This window comes from Zea mays, chromosome 10, assembly GCF_902167145.1.
Source record: "Zea mays cultivar B73 chromosome 10, Zm-B73-REFERENCE-NAM-5.0, whole genome shotgun sequence".
NCBI lineage: Eukaryota > Viridiplantae > Streptophyta > Magnoliopsida > Poales > Poaceae > Zea > Zea mays.
In genome coordinates, this window is record NC_050105.1 from 145,054,287 (window position 1) to 145,077,397 (window position 23,111).

At 44.4% G+C, this 23,111-nt stretch overlaps 1 protein-coding gene and 2 long non-coding RNA genes across 6 annotated transcripts; all 3 read right to left on the minus strand.

Annotated features, from left to right (window-relative positions):
- Positions 1-356: 356 nt before the first annotated feature.
- LOC100282533 (F-box domain containing protein) lies at positions 357-4,134 on the minus strand. 2 transcript variants are annotated; one of them, XM_008663718.4, is made up of 2 exons: positions 3,031-3,450; positions 357-2,381 (listed from the first exon to the last, which is right to left on the minus strand). In XM_008663718.4, exon 2 carries the CDS (start codon positions 2,297-2,299, stop codon positions 605-607), a length of 1,695 nt encoding a protein of 564 aa, XP_008661940.1. In that variant the 5' UTR covers positions 2,300-2,381; positions 3,031-3,450; the 3' UTR covers positions 357-604. The 2 variants fall into 2 exon arrangements, with proteins under 2 accessions (XP_008661940.1, NP_001148913.2); NM_001155441.2 differs by lacking the exon at positions 3,031-3,450 and adding an exon at positions 3,948-4,134 and having other exon boundaries at positions 390-2,381.
- Positions 4,135-11,415: 7,281 nt separating this feature from the next.
- On the minus strand, positions 11,416-18,384 carry LOC103642067 (uncharacterized). Of its 3 annotated transcripts, none has more exons than XR_002265940.1 (10): positions 18,307-18,384; positions 14,989-15,051; positions 14,835-14,908; positions 14,655-14,750; positions 14,042-14,198; positions 13,794-13,862; positions 13,586-13,631; positions 12,643-13,335; positions 11,828-12,454; positions 11,416-11,693 (listed from the first exon to the last, which is right to left on the minus strand). It is a non-coding gene; the product is annotated as an uncharacterized lncRNA (long non-coding RNA). The 3 variants fall into 3 exon arrangements; XR_002749440.1 differs by having other exon boundaries at positions 12,638-13,335; XR_002749439.1 differs by lacking the exon at positions 18,307-18,384 and adding an exon at positions 15,257-15,768.
- Positions 18,385-20,364: 1,980 nt separating this feature from the next.
- Positions 20,365-21,198, minus strand: LOC111590300 (uncharacterized). The gene is made up of 2 exons (XR_002749400.1): positions 20,917-21,198; positions 20,365-20,837 (listed from the first exon to the last, which is right to left on the minus strand). It is a non-coding gene; the product is annotated as an uncharacterized lncRNA (long non-coding RNA).
- Positions 21,199-23,111: the final 1,913 nt, after the last annotated feature.

The window sequence follows — 23,111 nt, forward strand, 5'->3', positions numbered from 1 at the left end:
CTTGGCTCATTAGCTGGTTCATGACTCACCGCATCTCAGGTTTCAAGCGGCCTCTCTGCATTTGCAAAGAGAAAGGTTGCCTCGATTTATCAAGACCGTACTCATGCGATAGCCCGCCTCAGGTACAGTAACACTTATTACGACTCTGGCACTGTCCGATTAGCAGTTTACTATGAAATGCAAACCTACCATTGACAATGATGGTGGCGTACAACCACATGATTTTTCTTGATGAAGAACACTAATTTATAGAAGGGAGAAGGGCCTTCAGTACAAATACCCGGACACTGAAAACTAAATATTCTTTTACAGTAACATGAAAGCTAAAAGACCAAAAGCTTTCAGAACTCGAAAGGTTTGAGGAACTTATCTTTCTTTTGATCAATATATGCTAGGCATAGAAGATTTGCATATATTAAGTTGGTAATTGTATAACCACATAAAGTTGAACATTTGAATGTGTCAATGTTGAAAACGTGTTACTAGACCCGGCTTCAGTGAAAATAAAATCTCAAGTACGACCAACAAGAAAGTACCCAGTGATGGCAATGTATGGCCACGATAGACTGCAACTCAGTGAACGGCTACCAATGACAATCCTAATCTAAGACTTGGCCTTCTCATTAATGGCACGCTTGTTGTGCCAAGTTGCGCTCTTATCACCCTTCAGTTGGTTCTTTTTCATGGCTATTGAACACTGGTCAGGCCTTCTAGTATTTGTATTCATCTCCGCTTGTGATTTCCTCCGCCTGATGCGGTTCTCCTGCCTCAAACTCCTTAGAGCCTGTGCCCTCCTCTCAATCTCCAATGCTTCTGAGAAGTTCCAGACTCTAACAGAACCATCCTCACCGGCACATACAATCCTATCTGCACCAATAGCGATGGAGAAGAGATCACATCCAACGCCATGAAGCATCCTCTGTGGAGGCTCTATTGCGCTTCCATCAACTCTCTTAACACGCAGACCCTTTGATGAACTTTTGGAGGACAGAAGCTTCCTCAAATCAATAAGTGCAATCCTGCCATCACTCGAGGCTGACACAAGCCATGGATACTCAAAAGCAAGAGAATGAACAGGACCTGAATGTGGCACCCAAGTTGCCACTGGTTTAATGTCACCCTCATCATCACAGACATCAGAAACATTGAACAATCGAATAGCACCATCCTCTCCACCAGTAAACAGCACATCTGGCAGGTGTGTCCAAGCAATTGAATATGCGCTACCAACATGGGCATTGGAAATTAAGCTTGTTAACTCGCCAGCCCTGATATCCCATACATATGCATCTCTACCAGCAGTACTGGCAACAGTATTTCCACGCAGAGCAAGATCCCAAACCCAGTCTGCATGCATGAACTTTTGCACACACTCCATCTGGTCTCTGTCCCAAACACGAACAGTCATGTCCCAAGAACCACTATAAATCCTCAGTGAATCCAGGGCAAGACAAGTCACAGGACCTTCATGACCCCAGAGGCGAAACTCCGCATTCTGGTCGGTACCACTTCCAGAGATGTGAAATAATTGACCATTGCCTTCAACGGCCCTCCAACACTGAATATAGGCATTAGTTCCTCCACTCACTAAAAGCCTCGAGTCAGCTGCAATCGCCCGGATGGTGCCACCAAGTGCACGGGATGTATCAATCAATAACCCTTCCTCCATCTTCCACATCCTAACCACAGAATCGCGGCCGCCTGTGAATATCAGATTTGCTGATACCAAAAGGGACACAGCACGCACATCCTCATTGTGGCCACGGAGAATATCCAGATTGAATCTTCCCATGAAGGATTTGCTCCTAAACTCCCGCTCCACGAAAAATGTTTTCCAAAACTTCCCATCTAGGGGGACACCCGGCAGCAAGGGCCCATTCAGGGTGGTGGGGAGGTCTGGAAGCCCCCACCTTTCGCAGTATAACTTCTTCCATCCCTGATGATCTGTGGCTAAGGCGTGCAGGAGGGTGGAGACACAGGATACAATTCCAAGGTCCTTCGCATCGAGACGTGCAAGGACCTCGCAGACCAACGAAGCTGGCAGATCAGTGAAGCACCTGAAGCCACACAGTGAGGCAGTTGCCTCATCACTCGCTTCAGCATCCTGTTTTGGATCAGAGCCACTCGGAGCAGATTCATAACTGGACTTCTGGTTCTCCAACTTGTTGAAGTTCTCCAAACGTTTAGGCTTCCAGTAGTGAGATAAGGGATTTGCCTGGACGAGAGTGCCCTCGGTGCAAATGCGGGAGCAACTGTCAGGCGAAGAAACTCCTCTTTCCTTGTTGCAGTCAAAGGCCATAAAAATGTGAGGTCCAACCTCGAGATTAATCTCCCTGGACCTAGATCCTCCCCTGAAACCACGAGAATCAGAACAGGGTCACCTGCAAAAAAAAAAAAGACAAGAAATCAATGGCGAAGTCTCCATCACAAACCATATGCAATATCACTCAGGTACGCCTTAGAATGAATCTAGAGAGCGACAGCAAAGCAAAGAGGCTGCTCGGCACACAAACATCCCTGGTATCGTTTGAGCTAGGAATTAATCAGATCGAAGCAGATTTCACTCACTCCCTGCCTAACCGACGAGCTGTGCACCGTGGACTTCATCCATCGAACCGAGGCAGAGAATAGGGACCTGAACCTGATAGTAATTCGACCTATGATGGCTATAGACGAGACCAAAGTGGGTAAACCAAACAGGCTAGCACCAAACCGGGATCGCGGATCTAGGGTTTCTACGCCAACACAGCTCGAAGTGCTCTACCTAAAATCGAAGCCCCAAAATCCACCGCAATCCCACCGCAGAAGCACGGAACCACAACCGATACAAAACTGTGCCCCCTCCGCATGTCCGGACGCCTGGGTAAAGGTTAACAGAGGCGATACGCAATATTGCACGAATTTGCCGCCGCCGCCGCACAAACCACCAGCTACGGGACCGGGATCGGGACCGAAGAGCGCATCACCAGCCGGGATAATCAGAATCGAGCTAGAAAGGAAGCCACAAGTTACGCGGAGGACGGAGGTTACCTCGAGGCTGCCTCCGAGATCTCGTCGAATGGGTGGGGGGCAATCTCTCTCTCGTCGAATGGGGGGGATGGGGGGACGCACGCGGCGCTGCCCGGAGGAGACCTGACGGCTGACGCGAGGCTTGACCTGAACCGCCCGTGCTGGGCGGCGAGATCGCCCTGGTGCTTTGCGATCTGCGCCGTCGCTGATGCAGAGCAAAAGCATCCGTGCCGCACAAGGAAAAAGGCCGCGAGGTGGGTTGTGGGCTTGTGGGTGGGTGTGGTTTTGCTGGACCGGTGGCCCGTCAGTAACTTGTACTACCTGTGGAACCAAACTCCTCCTGAACAGGGAGGGGGCCCAAGTTTGTGGAATAAATCGGGGGGATTATCCACATTTTGGGCTTCTGAAACTTAGCAAAGCACGCCTGGTGCCTCCCGTCCCCCGTCACTTTGAAACGAAGACGAGCAGGTCGCAGTCTCGGTCTCAGGTTCGTTTGGACTGGCATGATGCTAGAAATAGTTTTCGGAAGCAGATAGTATATCTGTATGATGGCTATAGTAATTCGACCTGATAGTAATTCGACCTATGATGGCTATAGACGAGACCAAAGTGGGTAAACCAAACAGGCTAGCACCAAACAGGGATCGCGGATCTAGGGTTTCTACGCCAACACAGCTCGAAGTGCTCTACCTAAAACCGAAGCCCCAAAATCCACCGCAGAAGCACGGAACCACTACCGATACAAAACTGTGCCCCCTCCGCATGTCCGGACGCCTGGGTAAAGGTTAACAGAGGCGATACGCAATATCGCACGAATTTGCCGCCGCCGCCGCACAAACCACCGGCTACGGGACCGGGACCAGGACCGAAGAGCGCATCACCAGCCGGGATAATCAGAATCGAGCTAGAAAGGAAGCCACAAGTTACGCGGAGGTTACCTCGAGGCTGCCTCCGAGATCTCGTCGAATGGGTGGGGGGCAAACTCTCTCTCGTCGAATGGGGGGGATGGGGGGACGCACGCGCCGCTGCCCGGAGGAGACCTGACGGCTGACGCGAGGCTTGACCTGAACCGCCCGTGCTGGGCGCCGAGATCGCCCTGGTGCTTTGCGATCTGCGCCGTCGCTGATGCAGAGCAAAAGCATCCGTGCCGCACAAGGAAAAGGCCGCAAGGTGTGTTGCTGGACCGGCGGCCCGTCAGTAACTTGTGCCTGTGGAAACCAAACTCCTCCTGAACAGGGAGGGGGCCCAAGATTGTAGAATAGATCGGGGGGATTATCCCATTTTGGGCTTCTGAACTTAGCAAAGCACGCCTGCTGCCTCCCCGTCACTTTGAAACGAATCACACATACGTGCTAATTATAACTATATTGTCTACGCCTGCTAAATGCTAATCTTGGAATCTCTTCGCCCAGCAACAGGAGCAACAACTAATCATAATAGCGTGCACCATCATGAAAAGCTTAAAAAGGACGACCACACGCACCGGGACAGGACAAGCAAGCTAGAGATCGAGCTGCCCCACCCAGCGGCAGGCAGCTCAGCTACCGCACCGCACCAATTTATAACCGTCGATATGCATGTCGCAACACGAGCCATGCAGATCCCCGTACAGACAGAGACAGGTGTTTGTCTCGTCGCGCAAACGAACATGCACGGCCGAGAAGCGCCGACGGGGCCGGGCAACTCTGTCGGCCTCACTCTCACTCCGCTCAGCTACCACATCGTCACTTGTGGAGTCATGGTCACGGCAAGTCGATCGGGACAGTTGCATGCGAGCGGTGGCTGAATCCTGGGAGTGAAGCGGATCTCAATTGGCATTACCCCACCCAGAATTTCTAACCCTGAAGAAGCATCTGTGAACCTCAAACACCAGCTCAACGTTCCCTTCTCTATGGAGATCACTATTCTTATGACTTGGAGCATCTGGAAAAGCCGAAACGAGTGGCTGTTTTCAAACAGAGATCCCTCCGTGCTCCGCTGCACTCAGGAATTTAGTAAAGAATTGCGACTAATCATTCACAGAGCACGGGGAGAATTCGACACCTCAATCCCGAACTGGCTAAATTTGTGGCAAATATAGAAATAGCTCTTCCTTTTTCTTTCTTTTTCTCTTCTTTTTATTGATTGTAAAAGGAACAGGGCCTAACCTTTAATTTTCGCTTTCTAATAAAATGCGCAGTAGGGGTTTCCCCCTCCTTATCCTTCAAAAAAAAAAGCGGATTTTGACGATGTTACGTTAATCAAGCTCCAAAGAGACACGCATGCACGAGGCAGTCATACCACTATCGTCCGTCCTGATCCATAAATTAAACCCGGCCTTCACGTTCGCCAGTCGTATGCAGTCGCACCACTGTCGTCCGTCCTGATCCATGCATACGTATGATATATTGGGGTTGAGTTAGGTAGAAAGAGCTAGCGTGTAAAAAAGGAGCCAGCTAAGCTAATGCAACAATATAATCGGCTGGGGCTGGCCCCAAGATCGATCTATGCTAGCTTACATTACTTGTAGCTAGTATTAGTATACTGGACCAGCGGGCAGCGCAGACCTACTCCGATCATGAGATTCCCTGCCTCTGCACGTAGATCCAATGCATGCGCTCACTCTCTTGGCAATTGTTTTTTTTTTTGAAAGAGAAAGGCAAAAGATTTGCCATTCCAATATATTAGAAGAGGTAAAAATAAACTTTACAAACAGACACAGCCCGAAAAACTTAACAAAAAAAAAACCTAGATAGAACACTGACGCTTAAAGAAAAAGACCCAAACCCTCCCCCCCTTGACCGGGACTCCAGCCGCTACAGACACGCTACACCTCCACCAATGAGCTCTTTCACCACCTGCACCATTTGCTCTGTCGTTCTCTGCTGGCCCTTAAAAATTCTGTTGTTTCTTTCTAGCCATAAACTCCACCACAAATATATTATGAGGCCATCAAAATGTTCTCTCGGTAATTGTTATTGCCGCTTATTACTCACCTAAAAGCAGTTCAAGTTGCTACCACTAGCGTTTTATTACTACCGCTACAGCCTGTTTAATTAATTAGGTTCATGATCTAACAGCTATTAGTACGCTAAATTTAACAAGGGATGGATCCAAACAGACTAACTGAGAGTCCTAGCTAGTAGACCACGTTCGTTTTCACTTTTTATACATGGGAGAATTACATGCCGCACCACTGCATGGCACAAAACCTCAGATTTCACCTTAGCAATGAAAATTCCTCAGTTCTACCCTTGTATTCGGAGCAGCGCATCAGAAAAACTCTCACCGTCAGCCGTTACCGTTTGCCGTCACCTGCAGTTGGGCCCCACACGCCACATCCCAAAATCCCCAATCGAACAACAGAGGGAATCCATCGCAAAAATCGTTGTGCCGCCGCCCTAGGTTCCCGTCGCCGCCGGTGGTCGCCGTCGCCGTGGAGGCGCGCGGCGCTGCCCCTGCCGTGGCCCCAGACTCCCTCGGCCACGCGGCTGCTCCTCGCCCGGAGCCCGGTACACATCGCCGCCGCTGGTGGTCGCCGTGGAGGCGCGCGGCGCTGCCCCTGCCGTGGCTCCAGACGCCCTCGGCCACGCGGCTGCTCCTCGCCTGGAGCCCGGTAGACATCACTGCCGCTGGTGGTCGTCGTGGAGGCGCACGGCGCTGCCCCTGCCGTGGCACCAGGCGCCCTGGGCCACGCGGTCGTCGTCCCCTGCCGTGGCTCCAGAGTGGAATCGCCGCTCTGCTCACCTTGGCCTGCGAGTCGCGCGGCGCAGCTGCTCCTGTCGTGGCCCTCGGGACGAGCCGCTGCTCACCATGGTCTGCTAGGCGCGCGACGCAGCTGCTCTCCAGAAGCTGACCCGCGGAGCTCGCTCGTCGGCCACGCGACGCTCCTCACCCTCGGCTGCGAACCTCCTCACTTTGGAGCTGTTTGAGCATATGGAGGCCTTTCTCTCACCTCCCGACGCTGCTCGACAGGATGTACCGAGCCATCGCACAGGGTGAGTGGTGAGAAAAATACTTCACATGGGTGGTCCTGATCCCTTTCCTATGGTCACAGTGGTCCCCTTTGTATTTGGCATGTTCTGTCTTGTTTTCTAGTGTCATCCAAGAACGAACTTATTTATTGGGACCCCTTTGTTTAGTGAACAATACTTAATAGGATGGTTAGGACTAATACTTCTCTTTTTTTGTGTCAAATAGGATGGATCTTCGTGGTGCGAGTGATGATGATTATGATTTTGCGAATGATGATGAGAGTTCATATCCGGAGTTTGTTCAAAATTGGGATACTCATGGTGCGAATGAGCCTAACATGCTTGCTCAATTTGATGACACCGATGAAGAAGAGAGAGAGGAGAACATTGCTGTGTTGGTGCCTGAGAATGCAGATGATGTGGACATGCCGGTGATTGATTATGATAGAGAGAATCCTTGTATGGATGAAGGCAGTTGTTTTCCAACAATGGAAGATTGTAGGAATGCCCTTGCAACATATTGCATCAAGGGTGAGTATGACTTTGTGATTGACCATAGTGAGCCAGACAGGTATACTGTGCATTGTGCATTCTCTCGGTGTAAGTGGAGGATGCATGCCTCTAATATGAGAAATAGCAAAGTTATTCAAGTCAAGGTTAACCCCTTTCCACATACTTGTCCAAGTGAAGCAAGGAAAGGGTCACAAAAGGCAGCCACGGCTAGGTGGTGTTGTGATAAAATGTTACAGTGGGTGGCAGAGAATCCTTCAATTGGTCCAGCTGCATTGATAAAGAAGCTCAAAGAGAAATATAACATTACAGTGCCTTACATGAGGGTATTCTATGGAAAGGAAATGGCTCTTAACAAAATTAATGGTCCATGGAAGGATAGTTTTGCATTGTTGTACTCTTTCAAATCCGAAGTGGAGAAGGCTTCTCCAGGAAGTGTTGTGGAGATTGACAGGCATACAGTGGAGTACATAGTGAAAGGCCAAACTATGAGCAAAGAATGCTTTCGGAGGGTCTTTGTCTCATTTAAAGCTTGTTGGAAGGGCTTCCTAGAAGGTTGTAGGCCTTATTTGGCGGTGGATGCAACTGTTCTTACTGGGAGATTTAAAGGACAGTTAGTAGCTGCTTGTGCAATTGATGGACACAATTGGTTGTTTCCGGTTGCTTATGGTGTGATAGAGTCAGAAAATGCAGAGAGCTGGACATGGTTTTTGAATAATTTGCGCCAAGTTATTGGGTTTCCAAATGGATTGACCATACACACTGATGCTTGTAAAGGTTTGGAAGATGCGGTTGATAAGGCGTTTCCTGGAGTGGAACACAGGGAATGCATGAGACACCTAGCTGGAAACTTTACAAAAAAGTTTAAAGGAGATCTATTGAGTAAGCACTTATGGCCAGCAGCATACACATGTTGCATGGATGAATACAATGAACACATGAGTGAAATGTACAAGAAGGCAGGTATGCAGGCATGGATGGCACAACATCACAATAGGGTGTGGTCAAGGAGCAAGTTCAATGAACACTGCAAGGTTGATTATTTGACCAGCAATTTGGCAGAGTCTTTCAATTCTTTGATAAAGGAAGTCAAAGGGTTGTACGTGGTTGATGTGTTGGACAAGATTAGGCGGATTCTTATAGCAAAGTTTTCGTTGCGCCGAAGAATTGCAACAGAAAAATTTAGAGACCACCTAATAATTCCACGAGTGATGAAGACATTGCATGTGAACACTAGAGGGCTGAGAATGGACTTGCTTATGCTACGGCCTTATTTTGCAGAGGTGACAGTATTTGAGAAGGAGAAGGAGTTGAGGTATTCTGTGGATTTGCAAAGGAGAACTTTACAAAAAAAATTAAGTTTTCGCATGACTTAGGCTTCTACGTGTTAAAGGAACATGTGTGACAAATTTTATGTCAAAATAATAAAAAACTTTTTGAGAGTGGTACAAACTACTAACTTCATGTAGGATGTGATGAAACTATATAGGAGATGTGCCCATTTGTGAACCATGTCTACACGAATTTTCACGAAATCCTTTGAAATTTTTATGTTAACCTTCCATGACCATAATATGGAGCCACACCAAATTTCACGAGTTTTTGAACATGTTTGCTATTTATTTATTTATTTTCAACTATACCTTTAAATTATGTAATATGGTGAATAATTCAAAAAAAAATTAAGTTTTCGCATGACTTAGGCTTCTACGTGTTAAAGGAACATGTGTGACAAATTTTATGTCAAAATAATAAAAAACTTTTTGAGAGTGGTACAAACTACTAACTTCATGTAGGATGTGATGAAACTATATAGGAGATGTGCCCATTTGTGAACCATGTCTACACGAATTTTCACGAAATCCTTTGAAATTTTTATGTTAACCTTTCATGACCATAATATGGAGCCACACCAAATTTCACGAGTTTTTGAACATGTTTGCTATTTATTTATTTATTTTCAACTATACCTTTAAATTATGTAATATGGTGAATAATTCAAAAAAAAATTAAGTTTTCGCATGACTTAGGCTTCTACGTGTTAAAGGAACATGTGTGACAAATTTTATGTCAAAATAATAAAAAACTTTTTGAGAGTGGTACAAACTACTAACTTCATGTAGGATTTGATGAAACTATATAGGAGATGTGCCCATTTGTGAACCATGTCTACACGAATTTTCACGAAATCCTTTGAAATTTTTATGTTAACCTTCCATGACCATAATATGGAGCCACACCAAATTTCACGAGTTTTTGAACATGTTTGCTATTTATTTATTTATTTTCAACTATACCTTTAAATTATGTAATATGGTGAATAATTCAAAAAAAATTAAGTTTTCGCATGACTTAGGCTTCTACGTGTTAAAGGAACATGTGTGACAAATTTTATGTCAAAATAATAAAAAACTTTTTGAGAGTGGTACAAACTACTAACTTCATGTAGGATGTGATGAAACTATATAGGAGATGTGCCCATTTGTGAACCATGTCTACACGAATTTTCACGAAATCCTTTGAAATTTTTATGTTAACCTTCCATGACCATAATATGGAGCCACACCAAATTTCACGAGTTTTTGAACATGTTTGCTATTTATTTATTTATTTTCAACTATACCTTTAAATTATGTAATATGGTGAATAATTCAAAAAAAAATTAAGTTTTCGCATGACTTAGGCTTCTACGTGTTAAAGGAACATGTGTGACAAATTTTATGTCAAAATAATAAAAAACTTTTTGAGAGTGGTACAAACTACTAACTTCATGTAGGATGTGATGAAACTATATAGGAGATGTGCCCATTTGTGAACCATGTCTACACGAATTTTCACGAAATCCTTTGAAATTTTTATGTTAACCTTCCATGACCATAATATGGAGCCACACCAAATTTCACGAGTTTTTGAACATGTTTGCTATTTATTTATTTATTTTCAACTATACCTTTAAATTATGTAATATGGTGAATAATTCAAAAAAAAATTAAGTTTTCGCATGACTTAGGCTTCTACGTGTTAAAGGAACATGTGTGACAAATTTTATGTCAAAATAATAAAAAACTTTTTGAGAGTGGTACAAACTACTAACTTCATGTAGGATGTGATGAAACTATATAGGAGATGTGCCCATTTGTGAACCATGTCTACACGAATTTTCACGAAATCCTTTGAAATTTTTATGTTAACCTTCCATGACCATAATATGGAGCCACACCAAATTTCACGAGTTTTTGAACATGTTTGCTATTTATTTATTTATTTTCAACTATACCTTTAAATTATGTAATATGGTGAATAATTCAAAAAAAATTAAGTTTTCGCATGACTTAGGCTTCTACGTGTTAAAGGAACATGTGTGACAAATTTTATGTCAAAATAATAAAAAACTTTTTGAGAGTGGTACAAACTACTAACTTCATGTAGGATGTGATGAAACTATATAGGAGATGTGCCCATTTGTGAACCATGTCTACACGAATTTTCACGAAATCCTTTGAAATTTTTATGTTAACCTTCCATGACCATAATATGGAGCCACACCAAATTTCACGAGTTTTTGAACATGTTTGCTATTTATTTATTTATTTTCAACTATACCTTTAAATTATGTAATATGGTGAATAATTCAAAAAAAAATTAAGTTTTCGCATGACTTAGGCTTCTACGTGTTAAAGGAACATGTGTGACAAATTTTATGTCAAAATAATAAAAAACTTTTTGAGAGTGCATGGTGATATACTAATTGTTGTGCCACTACTTATGAAAACATGTGGATGGTGTAGTGGTGAGGTGCTGTACTACTTATGAAAACACTAGATGTGTGCCCGTGCGTTGCTACGGAGTAAACATGCTATAATAAGATATATTGAGATGCAGAAGCATTAATTATCATTCAATGTTTTTGTTAGCATCTTTTTAAAGGTTAAGAATGTTTACATAACTATAATTTTATCTTTATTAATGAAGATAAAATCCATAAAAACATTTCGTGATAATTTGCTTTTCATGATAGGACAACGCTAGAGACATTGACCTAGAGTCCTCACATCGTCATCTCGATGTTGAGGCTAGGTATAGCCAAAGACGTCGGATAGGAGGTCCGAGACTTCGAGAGCCTATCGTGGAGGTCTATGATCTTAAAGAGTTTCTAGGTGGGCGACCGATGTTGATGGCCTCGGCGAAGCTGAAGAGGTGCAGCGCGGCGCCATTGATGGCCTTGGCGAAGGGGGTGTGAAGAACAAAAATACCAAGCATCACAATACTTGTTGAGCTTTGAAACCAATTTACACGATAAGTTGAGCTTCAAATAGAATGTCCTTCTTGAATGTAAAGTAAACATAAGAACATACCTGAGAACGATGTCCTTCTCGGCTTTACTAATATCTTTGTGCTTCTGAACATCGCAATTCATACAATACAAGGAAAATATATTAATTGGAGTTTGACAAAAGAAAAACCAAATATCTCAACAGCATTCATCAGACAGTGAAAACATATCCACTATTGCAAATGGAACCTAAATTTTTTCTTTTAAACAAGCAACAGTAAATTTAGTACTACACGAAGCAAAAGGAGCAGTTGCTACAATACAAATAGTCAAATACTATGAGGAATTGTTAATATCACAAGATACATGACTATTTCAGATCATAACTATTTCAGCAAGTTTTACCTCTAGCAGCTCACACCTCATAGATTATTTGCAACATAGAAGTTACAGTTCCTATCTTCCAAATCATACCAGTTCATAGAGTTTGATACGCTTCAAGGCTTGCATTAACAAAAATAATAAACTGGTACTGCTCAAAATCCAAATCTATGAGATCGCAAACATATGTATGACAAGCAATATATTTAGAGAGCAAAAACCACAGAGTGGAACTAAATGTTACTCCCAACTGAAGGATTCCAGGGATGGCATGCTTTCGGCGCGATCTCAAAGTTTGCTTGCGCTCGGGGATGATCCATGTGAGCCCCTGAGAAGAGTTGAAGCAAGCATAAGCAAAGTGGCAACTCCTAGGCCTCATATCATATCGATTAGCTAAAGAAGCTGTGATACAGAACAACAAACATATATATGACAAGCAATATATTCTAAGAGCAAAAACCACACAAATCTGCATTTTGTAAGCACAGCTCAAACTGAATCATTAACATACCACACCTTGGACATCGAAGATGGTAGTGGAGTCAATATGCCTCTTAGCAGCTAATGTGCAGGCAGAGAACCTCTCCCTAAAAGCTCTCTCAAACTCCAGGACACCTTCCCTGGCCTCTCTATGTACATCGGCCGGCCTTCACAGTCCACACCATGTAGCCCCGAGGATAGTAAACAACACATCATCCAATCCTCAAAAACAAAATCATGAACGCATATTCTAAATGCATAGAACCACAACAGATTATTTTAGTATACCAAACAATTGATTAGTATCTCCCAAGTACTACTCACGATCCAGACTTGGTAGTGGTCACCATCCACAAGAAATTTCGCTTAAAATTTTATAAATTGGATCACATATCAATGTACTATGAATGTATGTAGAAAAGAAAGAAGCGAGCGAGTTTGAAATGCCGTGAGATAAGTTCTTGCAATATATTGCAGCAGCTTTTCTCAGCTTCCAAGTCTCTTTCTAGCTACTGCCTAGAACCCAAACAATTTAGCCTATCAGCTTTCTCCAAAAGCACATATATAAAGACGAAACACGCACCAAATTAACAGTGGCTATAAGAGAAATTTCTGAATCAACAATATAATTCTCTAGAAAGATCTTTGTTCTAGTCGATGGCCTGCAGAATAGCAATACAATGACCTGAAAGATATGGATCAGTGGTGGTAGAGTAGCGGGCATGCTACCTGAAAAACAGAGTAAAGTCACATGTCAATGTGGTAGCGTTTGTAACACCTTTTAAAATTCATCTGGCTTTGGTGTAATAGAACAATGAGATGGGAATGCGAGTGGGAGGAAGTAGACTAAGCAGGACTTGAGTTTCATTGATCATGCCTAAAACATTACTATATGTGCCTAATAATAACATAAAACACAAGATGTTTTTATGAAAATAGCAAAGCAAGGCTAGAGAAATACTGCTGCTAAAGTAATCACCTGATCCCGGGTTGATGTTTGGTTTGATTCGTCCGTAAGAATACTACTGTAAAAGATAAAAAGACAAGACTTATAGTGGAGTCGAGGATGCCAACACTTTTGGAAGCAACCAATTGCAATAAGTCAGAGAGCAAATGTTTTCAAAGAAAATGTCATTGAAAGCAAGAAAAACATTAAACTTGTGATGACTTAAGACAGAGAGACTGACCTACAGGGTGTAGACTGTAGTGAGGAAATTTAGTCACATGTTGGCTGTGACAGTGGAGTCCATTCCAGCCTGAAAAAAACAAGATTACTTAGTGTATCAATGTATTGTAACGAGGAACACTTTACTCAGTGTATCAGTGTTCTACTATGATACAAATCAAGCTACCAATAGGGATAAAAAATTCTAGATTCGTATATTTGCACCGTCAGAAAAAACAGTGGCTCCAATATCTTAAACAGATGGCTCACATTTCAGCTTGAACTGGTGCTTGTGGATGTGTTGATCTTGTAACTGAAGCATAGATCCAGAGATTCCCAAATAGGTCAACCTTTTGAACTGCCTGCTGAATCCATGAGCAGGCAAGAGACAACCTGACGAACTGAAACCTTTACCAGTTGCTCTATACTGTTAATATTTTAAAAACTTGAATCAGATCAATATCCAAAAAATTAGAAAGTGATAGGCAACACTTTGTATCCAAAAGACTACCTTTGCACATACCCGTTAACAAATTTGACCAACTCAAGTGAATTACAGATGTCTCTACTCTCTAGCAACGAAATAAGACCATAAGTGCAAGCATTTAGCTTCAGGTAGCATTGGTGTATTACTACGTTTCAGCAGAAATATAGGAGGAAAAAAACGTCCACATGAATAATGTTCTATAGTGACAACTCAGACCGAGCCATGAAGAATGAAGTTGAAAAACAAATCATGTTATGGCATCACATCGAGAACTGCTCAGGCAAGAACACCTTAAAGTAGTGAATGATCAAACTTAAGAGAACATGGGACAAAAGGATGGATCTTACATCAGAAATAATAATGAATAACTCCATGAAAACAAATTATGGGCATTACCTGCTGCGGATCGACTAAAACTTGATGTTCAAATCCTTATGTGCAGAAAAAGAAATTCGCAGGTAGCAGGATGTTACATGCTCCGGAAGCAAGTAACTACGATAAAGGTCCAAAGGAAAATTCAATTTATAACAAGCATAAGAAAGTACAACAAACAACAAGAAGGCCACACAATGTCACCTTGGGATGCTCCTTCCATCTAAGGATTCTCTAGCAGCTAAAGCAGTAGCCGCATCAGTGTACTGGATCAATGCCTGCCAGAAAGAATAAGATAAGGCTCTTGATGTTCATTTCAAAATTACTAAGTATCTGAAGCAAGTAACTTTAACCTGACCTAAAAACCTGTAGCCTTTTCAAAGGTGGCTATTTTATGAACATACCCAAAAGCCGAGAAAACCTGAAAGGAAAATAATAAAGGGATCATACGTATGAGGTAAAGGGAAGGTTGTTTTAGGAAATGCATAACAATTCATGGCACATGTAAAAAACTGCAGCACAGGACACAACACACAGTGATTGACATAATATTTGATAATAAAAGTAAACATCATTTCCAGACAAAAGATAAAAAACTCTTGAAGCTTAATATAGTAGAGATAAACCTTGTCTTAAATTATTGCACAATCAATTGGCGAACTGTTCCAAAACGTGTTGCTTGTTGTACACAGATCGATCAGGTGTTGGCTCGTTAAGCATCAGTGACGCCAACATGCTCTCGTTAGTACACATCGAGATCGAGGGATCAGTACTCACTCGCAGTCACACCAAATTTGAGTCCTCCCCGGGCCTGGGCGCGTCTTCAACGTGCAGCGATTTCTTGTAGAGCTGGATGGGCAGACGACGCCCGTGAAAGGGAACAAGACGCTGGCGGCGATCGGCATGCCCAGGACGTAGCCCAGTGCCCACACGTAGTTCAGCCGGATCCTGGAGAGGGTCTTGTGCGAGAGATCAATGGCAGTGATGACGTCCTCAAGGTTGCTCTTCATTAGAACGATGTCAGCAGCATCGATGGCCACGTCTGTGCCAGCACCGATCGCCATGCCCACGTCTGCCGCCGCCAATGCTGGGGAGTCGTTTACCCCATCGCCAACCATTGCCACGTCTGCCGCCATCAACCCTTGAATCTATTCGGCAATGGGCTCACCGTACACAAATCATACTATTAGCTAAGCCTTCCCACTATCATTAGATAAATAGCATCAACCTCTATATACAGGAAGCATGCATATAAACTTTACACTACCCCAATAAATACCCGAAACACACACAAGTTTGGAATATTATACTAATTACTAATTAGTGTGTCAATTAGTACTCGACCAATCAAGTGTTTCTAAATATTGTCGCTACCTAGATTAAATTACTTTGTACGCAGTTGTAGAAATTCAGCAGAGAAATGCATCAACTCATTTTTGGGCTAGGTTGGGCCCTGGAGATCCACTTGCTTTAGTGATTGTTTGGTTCCTAGCCGAGCGGTGTGCGGAGGACCGGAGGCGAGGGCGCGGGGCGATTGGTGAGAGGTAGGAGGGAGAGGGGGATATTCAACAAACCATGATGACTTTCAGTTGATCAAGGATTTTATATTTCGGCAATCTGCTGCGCTGAGAGGGAGAGGGGGATATTCAAGCAATGCAAGTGCCGGTCTGTTGCAGGTGTTGGCATGGTGGCTGCAGCTGCAGTATCAGCTACAGCTGCAGTATCAGCTGCATCTGGGAAACCAGTTAATGCACCTGACCTCCCTACTTTTGATAAATGGTTGTCTATAAGTACCTCTATTCTAACTGCACTGTTGAGTGGAAGAAATGTGCTGAGATGTCAGTCTGAAAGCAAGACTCATACAAGTCCTACTGAGAAGAATGGACAACTTCCTGTAGGATCTAATGCTATTGAGATCACATTATCGTGCTTGGAAAGTAACAATGGGCTTAACATGAAATTTTCTTCATCATGGTGTCAAAGGGTGCTTCCAACTGATAAGGAGATATACTTGAAAGGTTTGCCTGCCTTTTACACCACAAGAATGCATGAAGTGCAGCTACAAAAGGCATTGCGGTCCTTTGGCTCAATGGTTAAAGGACCAGCAGTCAGGGTATTCTCAAAGAAGCTAGAAGATGAATGCCGGGCAATATGGGAATCTGGAAGGCAGCAATGTGACACTGTTAGCCTAACTGGCAGACCATGTAAGCACCGCAGGCATGGCGATTTCTTTTCATCAGATGCAATGGAGCAACATTTTAGTGGATATGTCTTCCTCCATGCATGTTCCTGTGGCCGGTCACGCCGCCTTAGAGATGAACCTTTTGACTTTCAGACAACCAACGTGTCTTTTAATTGTTTCCAAAATTGTGATGACCTATTACCTACCCTTGCGCTTCCAAGAGGCAACAATGTTGGTTCATTTTCAGTATCCTCTTGGTGCTTGGTGCGTCTTGAAGGAGCAAGGTACTACAAGCCAACAAAAGGACTCCTTCAAAGTGGATTAGCTTCAAAAGCATTGATGAGTCGCTAGTCACTAAAAAAATTAGGAAGCTAGAAGCTGCTTTTGGTGACTGCTCCTGCTTTGCCACGCGCTTGACAGCTTGGCCAGGTGACGAAGAGATGTAAATGTGAGTATAAAATACGTGGAAAGAAATTAGAAAAGTGAAAAAATACGATAAATGGTAGTATAATCAATTGGAAGATGTTTATTGTCCTGTTTTTACAAAATAAATGTTTTGGATGGTATTATTGTGAAACGTCATATTTGAAGTCCCAAAAATGCAATTATCTCATTAGGAAAGTCAGTTGGCTTGGAAGTTGAAACCATATGGAGGCTTGATTGTTTTTCCCCAGATTTTGGAACTAATGTGTCTGCTACCCAAACACCTGCAATCGTGCTTGTATTTCTTTTGTGCTTTCCTACATGTAATGCCATTTTGTGGCCATCGACAAAGATTGGTGGACACTTCTCCCTCTTACTGCTATAATGAGCCCAGGATTAAAGTCATAGGGGTTGGAGGTGGTGGCTCCAATGCTGTGTACAAGATGATTGAAAGCTCCATGAAGGGTGTGGAATTCTGGATTGTGAACACTAATTTTCAGGCTATGCGGATGTCACCCATTGAACCAGAAAATAGGTTACAGATTGGCCAGGAATTGACACGTGGTCTTGGTGCTGGTGCTGATATGGTTTTTGTGACGGTAAGTACATATTGCTCAAGCTGTCAAGCATTACACATTTCAGTTTGATCTAGAATGGTCTGCTTTTGGTGACTGCTACAGATAACTGCCAACACTTCTTAAGAAATACAAATGAACCGAAGTCAAAGTATACTACCAGCTAAGCCTCCCCACTATAATTTTATCTAAAAATTAGCATCAACCGATATATACCGGAAGAATGCATATAAACTTTATACCCCATTTAAAAAACCCCAATACACACAAGCTCGACATTGTATTACTTAACATTTGTCATATAAAAGTTATATTAGGGGAAGCATATAAGAACAACAAGAGGATAATTGCATGTCAGAAAATGAACCAAGACCAAGTTGGTCTTTGTAATAATGTATTATCTTTTTTCTCTTCCATACTATTCATGTGCTTATACTTATCAACCATAAATATGCAAAGAAGGGAGTAGGAGATGTGCAGAAACAATAATGCTAACCTTTGATAGTAGAACAGAGCACCTCTAAAATGCTTCAGTGGATCCAAGAATGGGAGAGCCTCTAATTGTCGACAAGCTGGGAAATTATTCAAAAAAAATAAAAGTTATATTAGGGGAAGCATAAGAACAACAAGAGGCCACTTTCATGTTAGAAATGAACCAAGACCAAGTTGTTTTTTGTAATAATGTAACACATCAAAGAGTAGCCTAAAACAAAAATTTATCCATGAATTGAACTAAGGGATAAGGAAATATTACAATCCGCAAGACTAACATGCGACGGGTGCGCCAAATCTGAACCCATTGGCCACCTTGAAAGGAATATAAATCAACAAAGGGGGAAGTAGTAGCTGTGCAAAAATAGTGGCCTCCAGAGGTGTAGACTAAGGTGCAGCAGAAACAATAAATGAGCCCCTTTGTTGATTTATATTCCTTTCAAGGTGGCCTCCAGAGGTGTAGACTAAGGTGCAGCAAAAAAAATAAATGAGCCCCCTTTGTTGATTTATATTCCTTTCAAGGTGGCCTCCAGAGGTGTAGACTAAGGTGCAGCAAAAAAAATAAATGAGCCCCCTTTGTTGATTTATATTCCTTTCAAGGTGACCTCCAGAGGTGCAAACTAAGGTGCAGCAGAAAAAATAAATGAGCAAGGTATTATAGGGACACCAGCATTAAACCATGAAAGCTCATCGTCCTTGCCTTTTAGAAAGTCCTGCCTTGAGTACAAACTGTTATAGTCAACATCAACATCCGTCTCAGATTTGGAATCCTGGAATCCTGATACTGAAACAAGTAATGCGGTGAATCGCGTGTCCATGAATAAAGTGAACCTTTTTGCAATGTCATACAGGAGAGCCAATAATCTTCAATGGGCATTAATAACCAGAGTACCATTCAAATTCACTGGAGAATTTCCATTGTGAGGTCATCTTCCCATATAAAATTAGATCGATACAGTAAAGTTTTTTTAGGTCCAACTACTATACCAATAAAGCACGGGTCTACTAATACCGAGACAACTTCTTAAGCAGAGCAAACAATCTGCCTTCACACCCTATCAATTGTCAGACTTCTTAGCATTGGGTGTGTTCATAGAAGATAGAGCAGTACATCCTGTGGTATCGTAGAAATTGGCTACCTACACTTCCAGTTTCAATTCAATGACATAACCTATAAGCACATCAGAGACGTGCACTTTTGAATATTCAATCCTTCTACGGACATTCGCAACAGATGACACAAGCAACCGGTGGGGCAGAGGAAAAAGGACGGAGGGAGAACTCACCTCGGCGAAAACCAACGTGACGAGGGCGGCTGCTAGGTGACAGTGGAGTAGATGTACAGTCGGGGAGCGGGCTTGCCGGAGTAGCGGGCTTGCCGGAGGGGGCGGCCGTGCGCGTGATCCGTTGCAGTGGGGGTGGGTGAGGGGAATCGCGGCGGCGGAGGGCGAGCCGTGCGCGTGATCCGTCGCGGCGGCGGGGGGCGAGCCGTGTGCGTGATCTGTCGCGGCGGGGGGGGGGCGAGCCGTGCGCGTGATCCGTCGCGGCGAGGGTGGGCGAGGGGAGCGAGCCGTGCGCGTGATCCGTCGCGGCGGGGGTGGGCGAGGGGAATCGCGGCGGCGGGGGGCGAGCCGTGCGCGTGATCCGTCGCGGCGAGGGTGGGCGAGGGGAGCGAGCCGTGCGCGTGATCCGTCGCGGCGGGGGTGGGCGAGGGGAATCGCGGCGGCGGGGGGCGAGCCGTGCGCGTGATCCGTCGCGGCGGGGGTGGGGAGGCCGTGCGGGAGCGAGGTCGACGGCGCGCGCGGGCGAGCGGGGGGTTCGCTGGCGTGCGGGAGCGAGGAGTTGCTGACGCGCGGGCGTTGCGGGAGCGGCGGTTTCGCTGGCGCGCGGATGTGCGGGAGCGGGGGCAGTCTACACTGCTCCCTTAATAGTTAGTAGAGATGTGGATGGTGTAGTGGTGAGGTGCTGTACTACTATCCTAAAGGTTCCAGGTTCGACTCCTTGAAGTCCTCTTTTTTCCATTTTTTTCCCATTTTTTTATTTGGGCTTGCTGAAGGTATTGTTCACACAGCATGCACTAGCATATATTCCAGACAACATGCCAACTCAAATATTCCAGACAGTGCCAGACTCAAATATTCCAGACAAAGTGCCAGACTAGCATATATTGTTCACAGATCACTACAACACATATCACCAATCACTACATAGCATGCACTAGAAAAGTTCACACATCAATACAACACACAAACCTGCCACACTTCAAATTAAATGCTTTCAATTACATTTCATCACAAAGAAAAGCGAGGAAATTAAAATCATAGTAGCGCAAAAAGCTCCAACAATCTTCTTCATCTCGCTCAAGTTGTGATTCACCTTCTTAACTTCAGCGATCAGGTCACTAATTGCTTTCGCGTTAGCAGTTGCCACATGTTGGTGCCCAATGTATTCATTTGGACCACCCGCCAACCCTTCTGCTTCTATCATCTTCATATAATCATCCAGCCACATGAAGAAGTCACATTTTCGCAAATCCTAATCAAAACAAACAAAGTTGAGCATAAATAATCCCAAATAAACTAAAGTTGATAGGGATGGCAAAATAAGGATCAACCTTCCATGGGCACTTCACGAACTCACGACCATAGTTGCCATTCTCAGTTTTCCTCGATGTGAGCCGCAAAAGAGGCTCTGGCCGTTCACACTCGGGGCAGCGCATAAGTGGCACTGTCCCATACTGAGGCCATTGATGTCGTCTGTTCGACGAACTACTCGCACGCGACATGTGATTCAGGCTACAACAACAGTAACAAACAACTTCAGGCTGCAAGTAATGTACATACCCATGAAAATTCCAGACAAGGTCCCTAAAGATGAGTGTCAAGTAAACTTCAGGCTGCAACTTAAGAACAGAGAGAACCCTAAGAACAAGGTCCCTAAAGATGAGTGTCAAGTAATTTCACTCATCTTGTAATCCAACTAGTCTCACACCCATGAAAATTTCGAGTGTATACTTTATTGGATGTTGAAATTTCACTGTGCAGGATGAGTGTCAAGTACTTTAATGGATGACAACTTCAGGCTACTGGATGTTGAAATTTCACTGTGAGTTTCACTGCGAGAACCCTAAGATACCTTTCAGAGCGAGGGAAGGGAGATCCACGCCGCCAATCCGACGCCCTCGCCCTCTGCGCGGAGAGGCCACCAGATCCACGACGGGGCTACTCCAGAGCTCGCCCTGCTCCTCTTCGCCCTCGCCCTGCTCCTCTTCGCCCTCGCCTTCGCCCTGCTCCCTCCGCGCGCCGATCTGTCAACGGGGTTGAGGACAGCGGGGTTGCGAGGACGGTGGGGTTGCGAGGACGCACATTGAGCGAGGGAGGAGGGCACGACCCGTCGGTGGCGTGGGGGGGGGGGGGGGGGGGGCGTCGCCGGCGGGATCTGCCGACGGCGGGAGGACTGGGACCTCGCCCTGCTCCTCTTCGCCTCTGTAGAGGTGGGGTGTGGCGACGGGCCGACGGGGGGACAGTGGGCGGCGACGGCGGGACTCCTCCACCTCCCGGCGCGACGGCGGGAGGACTCCACCTCCCAGCGCGTGAAGGTCTGGCGATTTTGGATTGGGGAATTGTTGGCACAGTTGAGCACCGCTGGCCAGGCTGGGACCCACATGACAGTAACGCCAACACGACGGAAACGGCGTGGGATGGCAAAGTTGAGCACTGCATGGCACACCGGGGTGAAAAACGAGTCTGGGTAAAATCTGTGGCTAGCGATGAGTTGCGCGCAAAAACTGTGGTGCGGCATGTAATTCTCCCTTTATACATCTATCAGGAATTCAGGATAGCCACAGTGACATATATGTATGTACAGCTGCCTGATGACCTATGCAGTGGTGAATCTAGATATCAAGTACATGTAGCTACTTTATAGTCTCATGTAAACAGTAAAGCTAGTAGGTACGAGAGCGTATGCATTGGTGAATCTAGATATGCAATGCGAGAGAAAGATTATAAAAGAGAATGTACATTTATGAGCAAAAGTAAATGTTAGGCAAACAAGAGACAACTATTCTATAGCTTAGCTTTTATAATTTAACGTATATATAGCCAAATATTTTGCCTCTATTATAATTAGACTTGCTCTTATTATCGTGAACAGCCTATGTCATCTGCTCTCCTTATTCATCAGGCATGCAATATCATCACGCAGCTAGCTAGTGCCATCAGCTCCCTCCGGCCATGCATCGGGGTCATCCTTTAGGGTTATTACTCCTTTCCTTGCTTCGTCCCATAAAAATGGCCATTTTAATTTAAAATTTAAAGGTCTGTACAAGTTATCAATGTTATTGGTAAATGACCAAACAACTCATAAAAAATAGCCTACATTGTATTTCCATTGTGGACGAGGCTAGCTAGCTAGTACCAAGGGCCAGCCGGGACATCGATCCATGGTTGCTAATTTCACTCTTCGTGTGTCAAAATCTAAACACTATAATGGCATTGTTTTTACTGGCCGGATAATGGAGGAAGTACGACTAGCAAACATATCCTAAACTCTTTTTGTTGGTTCCACGGGTCTCGAAGTCAACTATCAGAAATCAAGCATTTACCAAATAAATGTATCGGAGGCAAAAATGGAGAACCTAGCTAACACTTTTCAATGCAAAATACGGACCTTTCCATTCACCTATTTGGACATACCTATAGGGTTAACCAAACCAAAGTTGGACTCTTTTTCTGCCCCTGATGAGAAACTTGCAAAAAAAATTCAACATGATCAATGTCCTTTGGGTGAACTTGGTTTGGAGCAGTC